Source organism: Trachurus trachurus (genome assembly GCF_905171665.1).
Source record: "Trachurus trachurus genome assembly, chromosome: 12".
In the NCBI taxonomy this organism is placed as follows: domain Eukaryota; kingdom Metazoa; phylum Chordata; class Actinopteri; order Carangiformes; family Carangidae; genus Trachurus; species Trachurus trachurus.
Window position 1 is genome coordinate 16,567,221 of NC_139908.1, and position 14,399 is coordinate 16,581,619.

General features: G+C 42.3%; 2 protein-coding genes across 3 annotated transcripts in view; both read left to right on the top strand.

The window, feature by feature from the left end:
* rabgap1 (RAB GTPase activating protein 1) overlaps window positions 1-14,399 on the top strand; it is a 74,340-nt gene that overhangs the window by 35,342 nt on the left and 24,599 nt on the right. The window lies entirely within an intron of this gene.
* On the top strand, window positions 1,300-2,541 carry LOC310994513 (putative G-protein coupled receptor 21; the record flags this gene model as incomplete). Its single annotated transcript, XM_083983230.1, has 1 exon — window positions 1,300-2,541. One exon carries the CDS (start codon window positions 1,300-1,302, stop codon window positions 2,539-2,541), a length of 1,242 nt encoding a protein of 413 aa, XP_083839356.1.

Genomic DNA, 14,399 nt, shown 5'->3' on the forward strand with positions numbered 1-14,399 from the left:
TTGTTTCAGGACTAACAAATACAATAACTTTGTATTTCTTCCAGCTCAACATTTCTGGTCGCACAGTCAAAACAGTCAAAAGGCCTGAGTTAACAGAGAATGTTGCTAATTTTAACAGTGTGAAACTGTATTTTTGAATCTTGGGTAATTATGAGAAGAAGAAAAAACTGAGGGAGGAGTGAGAGCATGGGGGGAAGGAGGCAGCTTCGTGCCCTTGCAGTTGATCATTGGTTGGAGCCACAGGGAAAGGGGAGGGGCCTCTGTGCCACTGTTTCTGTCGAGAGAGAGGCAGAGGGAGCGAGAGAGAGAGAGAGAGAGAGACAGCAAAGGAGGATAAATGAACACGGGGGGTTCTCCCAGCATCGGTATGCCTGCCTACCTCATTTCCACTCCAGACATAGTTGCTGCTCTTCTGGAACGAAAAAAACAGCTGAGGTGTGTTTGTATGTGTCTGTACGTCTTTTAAACATCAGTCAGCCGGCGCACTGCCTTGATCGTTTCACAGCAGCCTGCTGTGATCTTACTGCGAAGGACCAGACAGAAGCTGAGACAAGAGCAAGCGGACATGGAAGAGTGGTGAAGAGAGGGTAAAGGGGCAGCCAGACAGAAGAATCAGGAAAAAGAAGCTGGACAGAGGTGGAGTTGCAGGACAGAATTAAAATTAGAAATCATGCTTAATGTCTCCTTCCCTCAATTTATGCATGCGGGGCTTTACACTATAATGTCTTTTCAGTGGAATCTGTGTTTGTGACTCCGTGGATTCCGTGGACCGTAGACAGATAAAAGGCAGCTTCAGTCTGTGCTTTCTGCAGCTGCAGCAGATGTTGAAGACATCTCTGACTTTATAGGGAGCGGAGGCATTTCAAGCATAGATTGGACTGGAATTCCTTTAAACAAAGTCACATTTCTTTCTATTTTTTCCTTTTTGTGCCTTCAGCCGGGAAGTTTGTTTGACTGGAGGAAAAGAAGACAAGAAACACACATATTTCTTTTTGTGTGGTAATCTGTTTTTACCTGGTGGCTTTTTTTTTTTTTTTTTAATCTCTGTGTAAAGCCACAACTGCCCGCAGTGAGGACAAAACAAGGGAGCTTCCTCACCTTTCTCTGTCCTTTCCATCCCTCCTGCATTTGAAATGGCAGAAGGCAGCAGTCTCATCATGGAACCGCAGCGTGGAGCTTTTCATTTGGACTAAAACCGTACGGCTACTATAAGAACCAGCCAGATACCGGAACGAAATAGTGGGTTCCTGGGTTCATCGTACCCTTGAAGGGCCCCTCAGACACGTATTCCTGCCCAAGATGATGAATTCCACCCTGGATCCACTGAACCAGAGCTCTGCTGACCCATCAAACGTATCTGCTCCTTTCTGCCTGCTTGAGATAGGCTATTCCCAAATTTTCAGCACCTGCCTCCTTGAAGTCTCCGTCATACTGCTCCTCACTGTTCTCATTATTTCCGGGAACCTGGTGGTGATTTTTGTGTTTCACTGTGCCCCCTTGCTAAGCCAGCACACCACCAGTGCTTTCATCCAGACTATGGCGTACGCTGATCTTCTGGTGGGGGTCAGCTGCCTGTTCCCCTCCCTGTCCCTCCTCCACCACTTGCAGGGCCTTGACCCCAGAATAACCTGCCAGGTGTTTGGGTACATGGTGTCTGTTTTGAAGTCAGTTTCGATGGTGTCGCTAGCGTGTGTAAGTGTCGACCGCTACATCGCCATCACACGACCTCTGACCTACGCGTCCCTAGTAACGCCTTGCCGGGTGCGCTGCTGCATCGTTCTAATATGGTTGTATTCTGCTCTGGTGTTTCTCCCGTCTTTTCTCGGGTGGGGTAAACCCGGTTACCACGGGGATGTGGTGGAGTGGTGCGCAGTTGAGTGGAGGACTAGTCCGTCATTCACAACCTTTATCGTTGCACTGCTCTACGCCCCGGCTGCTCTCACCGTGTGCTTCACCTACGCCAACATCTTCAAGATCTGCCGCCAGCACACCAGGGAGATCAGTGAGCGCCACGCGCGTTACCGACCCCAACAGCCGCAGGGCCCAGGATTGACAGCGGGGTCTGGGGTCAAGGACAACAGTGCAACGGAACAGGGGCAGCTGCCCCATTTGTCCCAGCATCAGAAACCCCAACACCACCAACCACAGTATCAGCAGCCTTCATCAACGTACCCGGACAAGCGATACGCTATGGTACTGTTCCGCATTACCAGTGTGTTTTACATCCTCTGGTTGCCCTACATTCTCTACTTTCTGTTGGAGAGCGCAGGGATCTACCACCACCCCGCAGCCTCGTTTCTCACCACATGGCTGGCCATCAGCAACAGCTTCTGTAACTGTCTCATCTACAGCCTCTCCAACTCTGCCTTCAGGAAGGGCCTCAAACGCCTCTGCTCCTTCTGTTTACAGCGCAGCGGCAGGGGCTTCGGGGTTAGGAACACCAAAAAGGCTTTCGTCGGCTCCGTCGAAAAGGGTTGTGCAGGGCCAGGGTATGGATATGGCCATGGTGAAATAGGCATTGGCACAACATGTCATGTGTAGTGCGCACACACAGAGGAAAACCTTTTTCCCAAAATGGCATTTGAACTTTAAAAAAAAAAGATGCCTGATGTGATTGCTGTAAAATGTCTCCTCTGTTAAGCTGAAATGTGCTGTAAAGAGATGGAAGGAGGCGTCGAACTGCCACTGCTGTTTCTGTCGCGTTTGGAGGTTACACAGGCGTCCTCTCTGCATACGCCACAGCTGGCAAAGAGAGAGGAAGGGAGTCAAGAGCAGAGAGCTGAAGAATTGAAAAGCCCAAATAGCCCACAACGCTTTTAAAAGTGGTCAAAGAAACACAGATTTTTGTGTGTGGACATGGGTGATAGATGACAGTGGTTGGAAAGGAGGATTAAAAAGGTGTCTGCAAATCTTGGAGAAGTGAACTCTGTCGAGGGTGAATGACATTTTTATCTATTGTTTTTCTTCTTTCTTAACTTATTTTTGCCAAAAGTAGAAAACTGATCTGAAAAGCTGTTTGTGGAGTATGTGAAACAGCACAACCTTCGTTTGTTGCCATATTATCAGCACAGTATGTGTTGAATGCAAAAAAAAAAAAAAAAAAATGCTAATGGAACAGTTAACTACCATGCTGTAGCAATGTAGCGCTGAGGTGTACTGCCAATGGCAAGATGTTTTTTATGTGCCCTTACCCTCTCATTATTTACATGCTGAAAGTGAAAAAGAAATGGAAAGAAATTAGCTCGGTCTCTAGACCCAGGTCCAATGCCATTACAGTTTGTTTGCATTGATCCAACTGATTATAGCTTCTCTCCTTTGAGATATCTGTCCATGGAGTATGCATTTTAGATTATTTATTGATGTTGTTAATACAAGATGAAACATTATGTCTTTAACTAACTTGTGGGTTCACACATTGAGCCCACAGTGAGGATAGGATGCCACCCAGCTTTGGTGTACGACTGTTAAACTGACAAAAATCTAATATAAATTTCGGTGAAAATTTCTTTCTGTTCTTTTTCTTTTTTTTTCAAAATGTTTGTCAGTTCATTGCACCTTTGTTGTTTGGATCTATCTATCTAAACCTGGAAAGCATATATTTTTACACTTATACACTGACTTTGGTACATTTTTTGGGCTGATTTTAATTTTATAAAGATGTTTTGCCCAAATGTTGAGTGTAGATGAATGACTCTAGAACTGTGATCCATACCCTTTGTCTTTAGATGTGGCTGAGATAAACAATCTAAATGAGAAGCCGCAAACGCGTGTTTGTGGAAATAATCACATTTACATATTCTTGCAAATACTGACCCTACCTGAGTGCATGCTGTATTGTTACTGCATCATTGTGCCTGCACTCCTGGACTGTGCACACATTTAAACGCACACATAAACACAACAGAGCAGACAAATAGCCCATTCACTCTGGCAGCAGGTTAACCTCTGTGCAACACCATGAAGAGGGACTGACCCCTCAAGAAATTGCAAATGCATATGCGCGTGTGTGTGTGTGTGTGTGTGAGAGAGAGAGTGTGTGTAATTTGTATGTGTATTCTTGCATCTACAGTATGTGCATGCATGTCTGTTTCCATCATCTTGTTCCCATCCATAGTTGTATGAGCACTTTTCACATGAAGTTAATATTTAGTACAAACAAGTAGTAAGATGAAATGAAGCCAAGTGTACATACTGTGTCAAAAACTCAAAAGTAGTGAAAATTATCTCTATTTTGAACCATGGAAACTCATTTTACAGTTTCTTTAAGTGCAGATATTCTAGCTTTATATAATTTATCTAATCTACCAAAGAAAGTCCATCAGATATTCTTGGATCATGATTTTTTTCTAGATCCCTTAGCAAATGGGTTTTACACAAACGTTTGTGTTGCTCCATTGCACTGTGTTGGCTCAGTGATGCCTTGTGTGCATGAATACGACTGTTTCTCAGTTATATTGTTACATTGTTTTTGCCTTGGTAAAAAAAAAAAAATTAACTGCTGGGGAAGTGTTTTCCCACAACAGCCAGGGAGGGCTCAATTTGTAGACTTGTGACACAGACTGGTTGTTATATGCATGTGCACAGATGAAAATGAGCCAGCCTCTGTCACTTAAATCCACATTTAGAAGACAATAACCTGAACCACGTTTGCAAGTCATCAAGTCACGTGACTGTTAATTCAGCATTCTTCAAAAGTTCAGAATTTGTAATTACTGCTCCAAAACAACCAGGAGCATAGTCATGACCCAAAACTGTTATTATTATTTTGCGTGTGTGTGTGTGTGTGTGTGTGTGTGTGTGTGTGTGTGTGTGTGTGTGTGTGTGTGTGTGTGTGTGTGTGTGTGTGTGTGTGTGTGTGTGTGTGTGTGTGTGTGTGTGTGTGTGTGTGTGTGTGTGTGTGTGTGTGTGTGTCTTTGTGGTGTGTGTGTGTGTGTGTGTGTGTGTATGAGTATGTGTGTTAGGATGTGACCACTGGCTGAATAGGACTGTTGAAGGTGTTCTAGCAAAAGGTGCCAACAGAGTTATCACCTTTCATTGCTTTATTAGCTGCACCTCACCTCCCTCAAGTATACTGTATTCTGTGAGTGTATGTGAGTATGATGTATAGTGGTGGTAGATAGATTCACATGTTGTCTTTTAAGTAATTTGGCTATCATCTGTGAAGCATTGCCAAATATTGTAATCTTTCCTGTTTGTACCTTATTTTGTTTAGAAATGGCGTGTACAGAAGTGGCATATTGAATGTCTAATTGTCAAACTACACAAATTTATTTTTGTAAAAATGACTTTGTTTTGTTTAGTTTCTTGTGAAGTGATACATGTTGCGGACTCTAAGTAGGTTTAGCAGCATGCTTACCTATTGAAATGATTGAAGTTGTGTCTTTGTGAAGATGCATTTTATTTTACTTGGGGCAGTTTCTATTGAGGTGTCTCTACTGTTGTTTGCAATTTGAGAGATTGAACACTTTGATGTTCTCCACTAAAAAGATCATCATTTCCTACAACATTTAATGGTACAATTCCACAGAAATGTGCGAGATTTAGGTCAAAGTTATCATGCCAAAACTTGTTCGCATTAGCATTCGCATACACACACATAGACACACATTCCCCTTTTCCTGTGGGAAAACAATTGGCTCTCGTGTTCTCAAGGGAATGACGCTCTGGTCGTGGCTGTCTCGAGGTACAGAGCCATTTTGGGAAGGATTAGAGAGAAGAGGTTGTATGAGCACTTGGGCTGTGCTAGGAAGGCATTTGCAGGTCAAAAGCAGGCTTCTGCTATGAAAGATGAATGATGCACTGATTAATACATGAATTGGTGAGAGCATACAACAAAAGGAAAGTAATCAGTAATCAGTAAAACATGTGCAGGCCCTCTGCATGCAATTAAATTGATATTTAAGTATGAATGTGTAAAAAAAAAAAAAATCAGTGGTTTGATGACTCCTTACATTTGAATTCATTTTAATCCTTTTAAAAATCTCCAGAAGCAGTGGGTAGCTGCTGCTTTGTCACCTTCCTCTCCTTATAAGATTCCCAATCAGCTTTATGTGCATCTCCACTCTCTGGACAAGGACTAACCAGATGTGTATGACTTGGGAACAAACAGAGAACAAGTCACATCCTGCATATCTGACTCAGGATAAACAAAAGTGTATAAGTTGTTTCACCAGTATTATGTGTCTCATGTGTTTTGTGTTTTTATCGAGATAAAGAACACATGAAACTGATAAGTGTAATCGGAGCCTGATTTAAAATAACAGAAGAATTTTGATCATGAACATATTGCTCTCTAACTTTAGAGAAAATGTTTTGTGATCATCAACAAAAGACTTTGACACTCTATCTCAGCACAGGTTGGCTATTGTTTTATACAACCTCACTCTAAGTGCACTTTAACACACATACACACATTCCCACACAGTGGTATTTTCTTATCTGCCTTTTAATCTATTCTATTTGATTTTCTTCTTTGTGTTTTCATAACACTCAGAATAGACCACACCAGACCCTAATAATAGTTGACTCATGACCCAGCCGTGGTGAGAAACTGTTTATTACCACATCAAGATGAGACTGACCACTGAAACAAAACCTTGGTCTGGAAACTTTCCAAAAGATCCAGGAATTGTGATTCTGCATTCATTCCTGCCCACACTGAATGCTGAAAATTGCTCACTGTTAACAATGGGGCCTTTGTAAGTTTGTGATTGAGAAAATGAAGCCATTACCATGTTAGGTAACGTCATTATTTCATACGTCGAGGGTGTTGAATTTGTAATGAGGTTTTTGTAAGATGGCTGCTTTTATAGATCGAGATTGTAAATGGTCGAACGTGTTAAGTTTTGCTTTCGTTGAAAGTGAGCCTCTGTGACCAATAAGACACTTTTCATTAGATGATGCTTTGTAGGTGACAAACCTCTACATGTCCTATAAGATGTACATGTTGTGTATCTGTACCGAGCAAATAAATGTAATGTTATCTCAATGCATTCAAACCTCCTTGTGCTACTTACAGAGTCTGAGCAGGGTTGTTTAAAATGTGTGTGTGTGTGTGTGTGTGTGTGTGTGAGTGAGAGACAGAGAGTGAGTGAGTTATGCGAAATTCATAGCAAGAAAAGGTTAAATGTCAGCAGTAAACACAGTTTAATCACATTGATACTGTGTTATTTGTGACAATTATCATAGGTCCTGTCCAAAGAGATGGTTCCTTTAGTGAGTTGGAAGGCTCCTGGCCAAAGATCAAGTGATGCAGCTGATAAGAAAAATAATAGCTTTTTTTTTTTAACATCCTGCAACACATTCACACAATTTTCTCTCATTTGCCAAATGGTAAATGCCTCATGTTGATCGTTACAGATAAAAATAAATTGTCGCTGTGTTAACATGCTGTAAATGGGCTGTAATACAGCAGCACCATATTTGTGCAAGCAGTCACTCTGCTGAATTTGCATCCAGGCAAAGCTGCAGTGGAAAATGTAAGTTAGACTGGATTGGCAAATAAAACCATAACAAAGTACCCGACATTGTATTTTTGGCAGGGTAGTATTTGCTATTGTCATTATGTTTTATATTGCTTATTGAACTGTCTGTCATCTCCGTTCTGATCGTATTCATATTCTGTCTCTTCTCCTTGTGCTGAGCAGTGTACCAGCACACAAATGGCACAGAAAGTAGGGCACGAGACAGATGATTAACATTTAATGATTGACGACTAAGGTGAAGACACAGCAGTAAGAGTAGCTTGAGCATTGGTCGATTACAGAGTATTGTAAAGGAAAGACAGGAGGAATCACTGATTTAAATAACCATTATTTGTTTTTATTAAAAACAGAATTCAAATTTCACCTGTCTACAGTTATATTAAAGGTATACAGAAATGAAAATTGAATTTGAGCCCACTATGGGTTAATGTAATCACTCATCTATCAGACGATGTAGGCCAAACTTTGTGCAAAATTCTATTTTTGAGTAAATCCGGGGTGAAAGTGGGCGGGGTAGTTTATTTTCACATTGGATAATGCAGGCGCACAAATTATGCATCACGTTGCTCACGATTCATCAGCCAGTGATATTGGATCTGTCATCTGTCAATCAAACGTCTGAGAAAAACGAGGGGTATGATGGAGGAGACTTGTCCACCACCACCGACACAAACTCTCCTCCGTCCCTATACTACTCCACTCTCCTCCTCCGGATCCCTGTGGTCACGCTAAGTTAGGAAGCTATAACGTAGCAAGCCTACGAGCTAACAGTTAGCTACGTTAGCTAAACACACTTGCACACACACACACACCGAGCTCAGTCCCGCCCCAAACATTGAATATCCCTCCTGCTCGATAATGACCAATCAAATTTGTTTTCCTTACTCAGGTAAACTCATGCGGCAACTTGTGGAAACTCGTGGAAGGAGGCGCGACAAACAGGACAAACAGCCATTTCTGAACACCTTTAATGATGGAAGCGTCTGTCAAAGCCTTTCTAATAATTTACAAGACAAAGTTTCTGTCACATCAGTGAACTAATCAGAGAGTTGCACTCGGGTTGCTTGGGTTGGGGGGGAACAAGGTTTGTATCAAGCCTGATAAATATCACCCCGTGTTCTCTTGGCATCTCAGCGGGGTCCTTTAGGAGCAGAGAAAGAATAACAGAATGACATGTCAGCTATTGTGTTGAGTCAGAGAAAATCAGGGACATAAACAATAGAGGGCTAGCTACTCAGCCTTCCCACGGAAGCTCTACTCTTGTACTTTATTCCTAGCTTTAGACACACACACACAGGACAAACACACACTGTAGCTATGCCATTTTTGGCTTATCCCCGTGAAGTGTTTTTATTATAGGTCTGTTAGAGCAAGTTTTACCTCTTGACTTCCACTGAGTTCATAGGTGCTCTTTGATTCCCCTACAGTAGCCTACTACTCTGGCAGTTGCTCGTTACAGTTACGATAGTTAACAGTGCAACAACTCTGGTGGCATTAGATCAGACACTAACAACGAGCATTAATTGCTGCTCTTTCCCTGGCTGCCATACCCACCACTTTGTTGTTGATTGTAATTAGAATAAACAGGACTTTTAATAGAAGATGCGACGATAGTGTGTCACTGTTATGAAGTGATCCATGGTTGAGAAATAAAATGTCTTTCATCATGAGACTCAGTACCTTAAAGGGGACCTATTATGCTTTTCCAGCTTTTCAGACTTATAAATATGTTTATAATGTTGGATAATGATTCTAGAGGAAGTGGAATTCCCCTATCATGAGGCTTATGCTTTTGGAGGTGAGCCCTGCAAGATGTTTTGGATGACTCTGCACGCAGTGTTTTACTGTCTTTTTTAAACATTGAAGTCGCGTTGACGTCAATGCGTGCTGGACCCCCCTACATGGCCATGCCAAGGTATATGCTCCTGGCCGGCCCCACCCCCTCCCCCGCTGCTCTGCTGTGGCTGTTTTCGAAACTGCGGACTACCGTACTGCCTACTTTATTTCCTGCTGTAGCGCTGTTAAATCACTTTATTAAGTTTTAATATTTTTTCATGCGAGGAAGTAACTGTTTAGATCCCCAATGTGCGGTTAGTTTATCCAAACGACGGCTATTTAGAAGTTTGCTCCGACGTTTCAGAGAAGTGAAACTCTACCTGTGGGAGCAGCGACCAGGCGGAGCAGCGGCTCGTCACAGAGGCAGCAGCCCGTCTGCAGAGCTGGTCAGCCGGCCAACCTCCGTCGTCATCCCGGGGAAGAAAACGATCGCTAAATTCTTTATAGGAGATAAATGTTGGTCTCATGGATGAAATCTAACAATTGTGGCAGCCGCATTAGTTTGTTTTAATGAAAGGTGAAGCTTCATGTGTGTATTGGACAGAAGAGCAGCGCTGCCTCGGGGCTCTGTAGCCTACGTACAGAAATCACCACATTTACATCAATAAATAAATGTTTTACAATGAACCGATCAGTCTGCATTAAATTTTATTTAATGCAGACTTGAGATTAGGGCTGGGTATTGTTGAGAATCTCACGATTCGATTCGATTTCGATTCATTAGGTCACGATTCGATTCGATATCGATTCGATTCGATATTGATTGAAATGCTTCGATATCGATTCAGTATCAAGCAGAAATACACAAATAAGAGTACCAGATTTTTTTTTTTTTTTAATAATTATTTGTTTAGTTTCATGCCTTATGAACAGCCATAGTATAACTCATAGCATAACAAAATATGACACTGCTTTAACACTGAACTACAGTGCAGCTAAATTTAAATTAGGCTATGTGTTACTTTCCTCTTGGAAAATAACTCATAACATTTTGAGTAATAAAACAATACAAAACAATATTATTAATAATAGCCTACTGCACAACTGAAAATATTGTAGCGACCCCGCAGTAATGTTCTTGTTATGATGTTTAAGTTCTGTGATTTCTGACTGACTGTCAATGTGTATGGTACGGGCAGGTGGGATGAGAAACTGAGGGGCTGGGGTGAGTGTGAGGAAGACAGAGTCCTGTCTGTGTGTAGGTGAGTGAGTGAGTGAGGAGGAGCAGAGGAAGAAGTGAGAGCAGCTGTCAGATAAGTTTGTGTTATGTTGTTGACTTGTCGTCGGGTCTGACGCTACAATATCAATAACAACGTGTGCTTAACACAAGGGGGCAGTTGTCGGTCTGACTTTAGCTTTTTCGCGGCACGGAGAAATGCGCATCTGCTGGCTCAACCTGGTCAGTGGGTGCTCGAGCACCGGAGCACCCACGGAATCGGCGCCTATAAATACAAAATGAATCCCCACATCTGCTTTCAGGTCTGAAGGCGCTGGCTTAACGCTGCTGCTGCTACTCACTCCCATATTGTTATGGTTTGGTCTAGTGCGGCCCCCGTCCGTACAGCGCGAATCACACGAGGGTGTTGCTCGCAGCGCCCCCACTGGCCAGGGGCTTGAATCGATTCAGAAGATTGCTGAATCGATATTGAATTGCAGAGAAAAGAATTGCAATGCATTGCTGAATCGATATTTTTACCCAGCCCTACTTGAGATGCTTGGTAGCCATCGTCATGGTAACGCAACGCTGAGGCTTTGGCTCATTTGCATTTAAAGGGACAGGCACTGAAACAGACCGTTTTGCACAGGGCTGTTTTGAGAGGATGAACAGACTGCTGTGATGTTTGATCTTTGGGGTATTTTGACCAAAGCATCATAGACATGTCTTTAAGACTCTCGGGAACTATTTTAACTTGTAGAAAATGAGCATAATAGGACCCCTTTAAAGCAAGTCCCATAATGGTATTATGAACATTTTTACAGTTTTCAAATTGAACAATAAAACATATTCTATCATATGTTATATAACATTATTTTTAGAGGAATCTTTCAATAATTTGGCTTCCTTGAGGTTTTGAAGCCTTGCTGCAAGCAACAAATTGAACAAGAGCAGGAATAGTTTGACGTTTGAGAAATATGATAATTTGCTTTCCTGCTGAGAGATGGATGAGTAGATCGACACCTCGATCACATCCATGAAACATGTACAGAGCCAGAATGAATAGCCTAGCTTTACATGAAGGCTGCAAGAGGGGGGGAAACAGTGCACCTCATTTGACCTAAAATAATAATAAATAAAAAACACCTTTACATAAACATTTCTCCTCCTCTAACACACTCCTAGCTGTACAGACATGATACTGGCATTGATCTTTGCCATGTTATGTTTGTCTTGCTTTGTCTTCTCTATTCAGTTACATAGATACACTGCACGTCACATTGGCTTCCTCTTCTGTCTTTTTTTGTGTTTCTCTTTTTCACTTTAATTCTTACACTTCCGTCCACGACCATGAGACACTGGGTTTGTTTTCTCTCCCCACGCACGCTATGCTCATTCCAAACCTCTCTTTAACCGAACGGACAGACAGACATAAAGGAAGCTAATTGGCCATTATGTTAGAGGTCTTTGTACATGCTCTCAGCACTTCAGATAAGTATGGCTAAGTGGTGCTTGTATAAACATGGATCCTTATCATTCACTGATAGACTGTAGCACAGTGTAATGGGCCCTTCACACTGGATGCAGTAACTCCACCCCTGTGCTCTAAAGCGCATCAATACCAATGGCTTTTACTGTGAATGAACAGATTTCTGGAGTGCCTCTGTGCACCTTTTTATTTGGCCTTGTGGCTAAAGTTCATCCTGGTTGAACTTTACTGATGCACTTCATGGTGAAGCCCTTCCATGTCTATTCAGGAAAAAATGTGGTGTAGCCACCCAGAAAGGACAGAACAATTATGCAGATGATGTTAGAAGTGAAATTACAGTGTAATTATGGAACTGTGTTAGAAAACCTCTCCCTAGACGCAAGAGGACATATTTGGTAGTTTTTGGAAAAAATTATTACCCTGACTAATCTACAGTAGGATCACCGGATGGGATAAGTTACATGTTGTATTAAAAGGTGAAATACCATGTGTATCAAAGACCAACCTTTAAAAGGCCCAGGAACAAATCCTACTCTGACCAAAATCGCTCTAACAATCAACATTACTCAAACTTCCTGAAGCATCTAGTCACATTGGCTGTGCTTACAGTCACACACACACACTCATAGACATGCAGTAACTATGACTTACTGGGTGTGGTGGAAGTTATGGAATGAACTGTTGTTGGTCTCTGATCCCGATTAGCTCGCTTTGTTTTATTATTCCTTTCTTCCTGCATTTCTTCTCATACTTGCATTATTTTTGTTTCCCTCTCTTCCTCTGTGGAGGTTGGAGCAGAAACCTTGGGAAAAGGAGAGGGGAGGGCTCGATGTGTAACAGAGAGGCCGAGAAGGTATAATTAGTTACAAAGTAAATAGGAGAGATTTGAAATACACACTATGGCGTTCCAGATTGGTATCCCAAGTAGGAATTTAAACGGTAAAAGCTGTATTCCTACCAAAGTGATTTTGAGCAAAGTGCTGGATGCTTCATATTATTTGCTAATTAAACATGGATCTGCTTAAGCATCACTGTGATGCACAGCTGACTGAGGAAGTCCTCTTCACTCCTACTGACCTGTCTTACTATCCACTGATGGTGTTAGAGCACCAGTCCCAGCATGAGGCTCCAGAGGTGACCAAGTGGTGGCACAGTGGCTTTAACTAGGCAGGTTTGAGGGTGTATACAGACCTATGGCTCGTTTGCTTTGTTCAGATTCCGGGGCTTAAACGATACAATTGTTGCATTTTTTGGGGGGGTCATGCGTGGACCGAGTGTTCTCTCTCATTGATCAGAAATCTTACCTGGAAGGAGGAGGAGGTTACTCGGGAAAAACAAAAACCATGGAACATCAGCAGCGTGATTGGCTGGTTGTTGTTTTTTTGAGTCAGTTGTGACGGCGGCTGAGTCGATTATGTTCTCACTGCAAAGGAACCGGTCCAGGGCTCGTTCTTGGTGATCTCGGGCCGCTTGTTCTATCCCGCTATTGCTGTGTTCACTGACCAAACAAACCGATCTTTGGGGTTAAACGCTCCCTGATTTGGAACAACTGCTCAAAACGTGCCAGTTCTGAATACACACCCTAAATCTAATCTTATCAGTTGGGGTGTAGCTTATACTAGGTAGGGACTACATTTTGCTTTCAAATAGCCTCAGATCTTTGTCACATGGATTCCACAAGGAAATGATTTGTGTCCATGTTAACATGGTTACATCACAGATTTGCCAGATGCACATTCATCCTCCCAATTTCCCATTCTGCCGCAGTTCTACCAGATTCTAATGTAGAGACTATGTGGAGGCTGTTTGACCAGTTTGAGAAAACTTGTGCTTTGTGCCATGCAGCATTACCTGCTGCGAGTCGCCATTAGACAATGATCAATTATAGCCGCAAGAAGATGCACATGGTCTGCAACAATACTCAAGTAATTATTGTTGGTATTAGGTACGCATGGTTTGAAAATGCAGTGCAGGTCGGACTGGGATGATTCTCTAGTATTCACTAGATATAAGGAGTGGTCATCTGAGTTAGCGTAGCCTTTCTATCAGCTCCAACCAGTCTGGCCATTGTCGTTTGACCTCTCTCATCCACAAGGTGTTTCCGTTTACAGATCTGCTGCTCATTGGAGTTTGTTTTTGTTTTTTTTGGTTTTTTGGGACCACTATGTTAAAAGTCAAGTGCATAAAAAACCCCAGGAGATCAGCAGCCTCAGAAATACACAATGCCCATTCTGATGTTTTCTGTGAGCATTAAGTGAAACTCCTGACCTGACACTGCCTGATGTAATGCACTGTATTATTGGCTTATTGGATAACTGCATCAGGTGTTCTTAATAAAGTGCTCAGTAAGTATAAAAGACATCTTCAAATCTGTATTTGATTTGTCATGTAATGGCTACAGTGTCTTAGAGTAACATTACTTATTCAGAGGCTG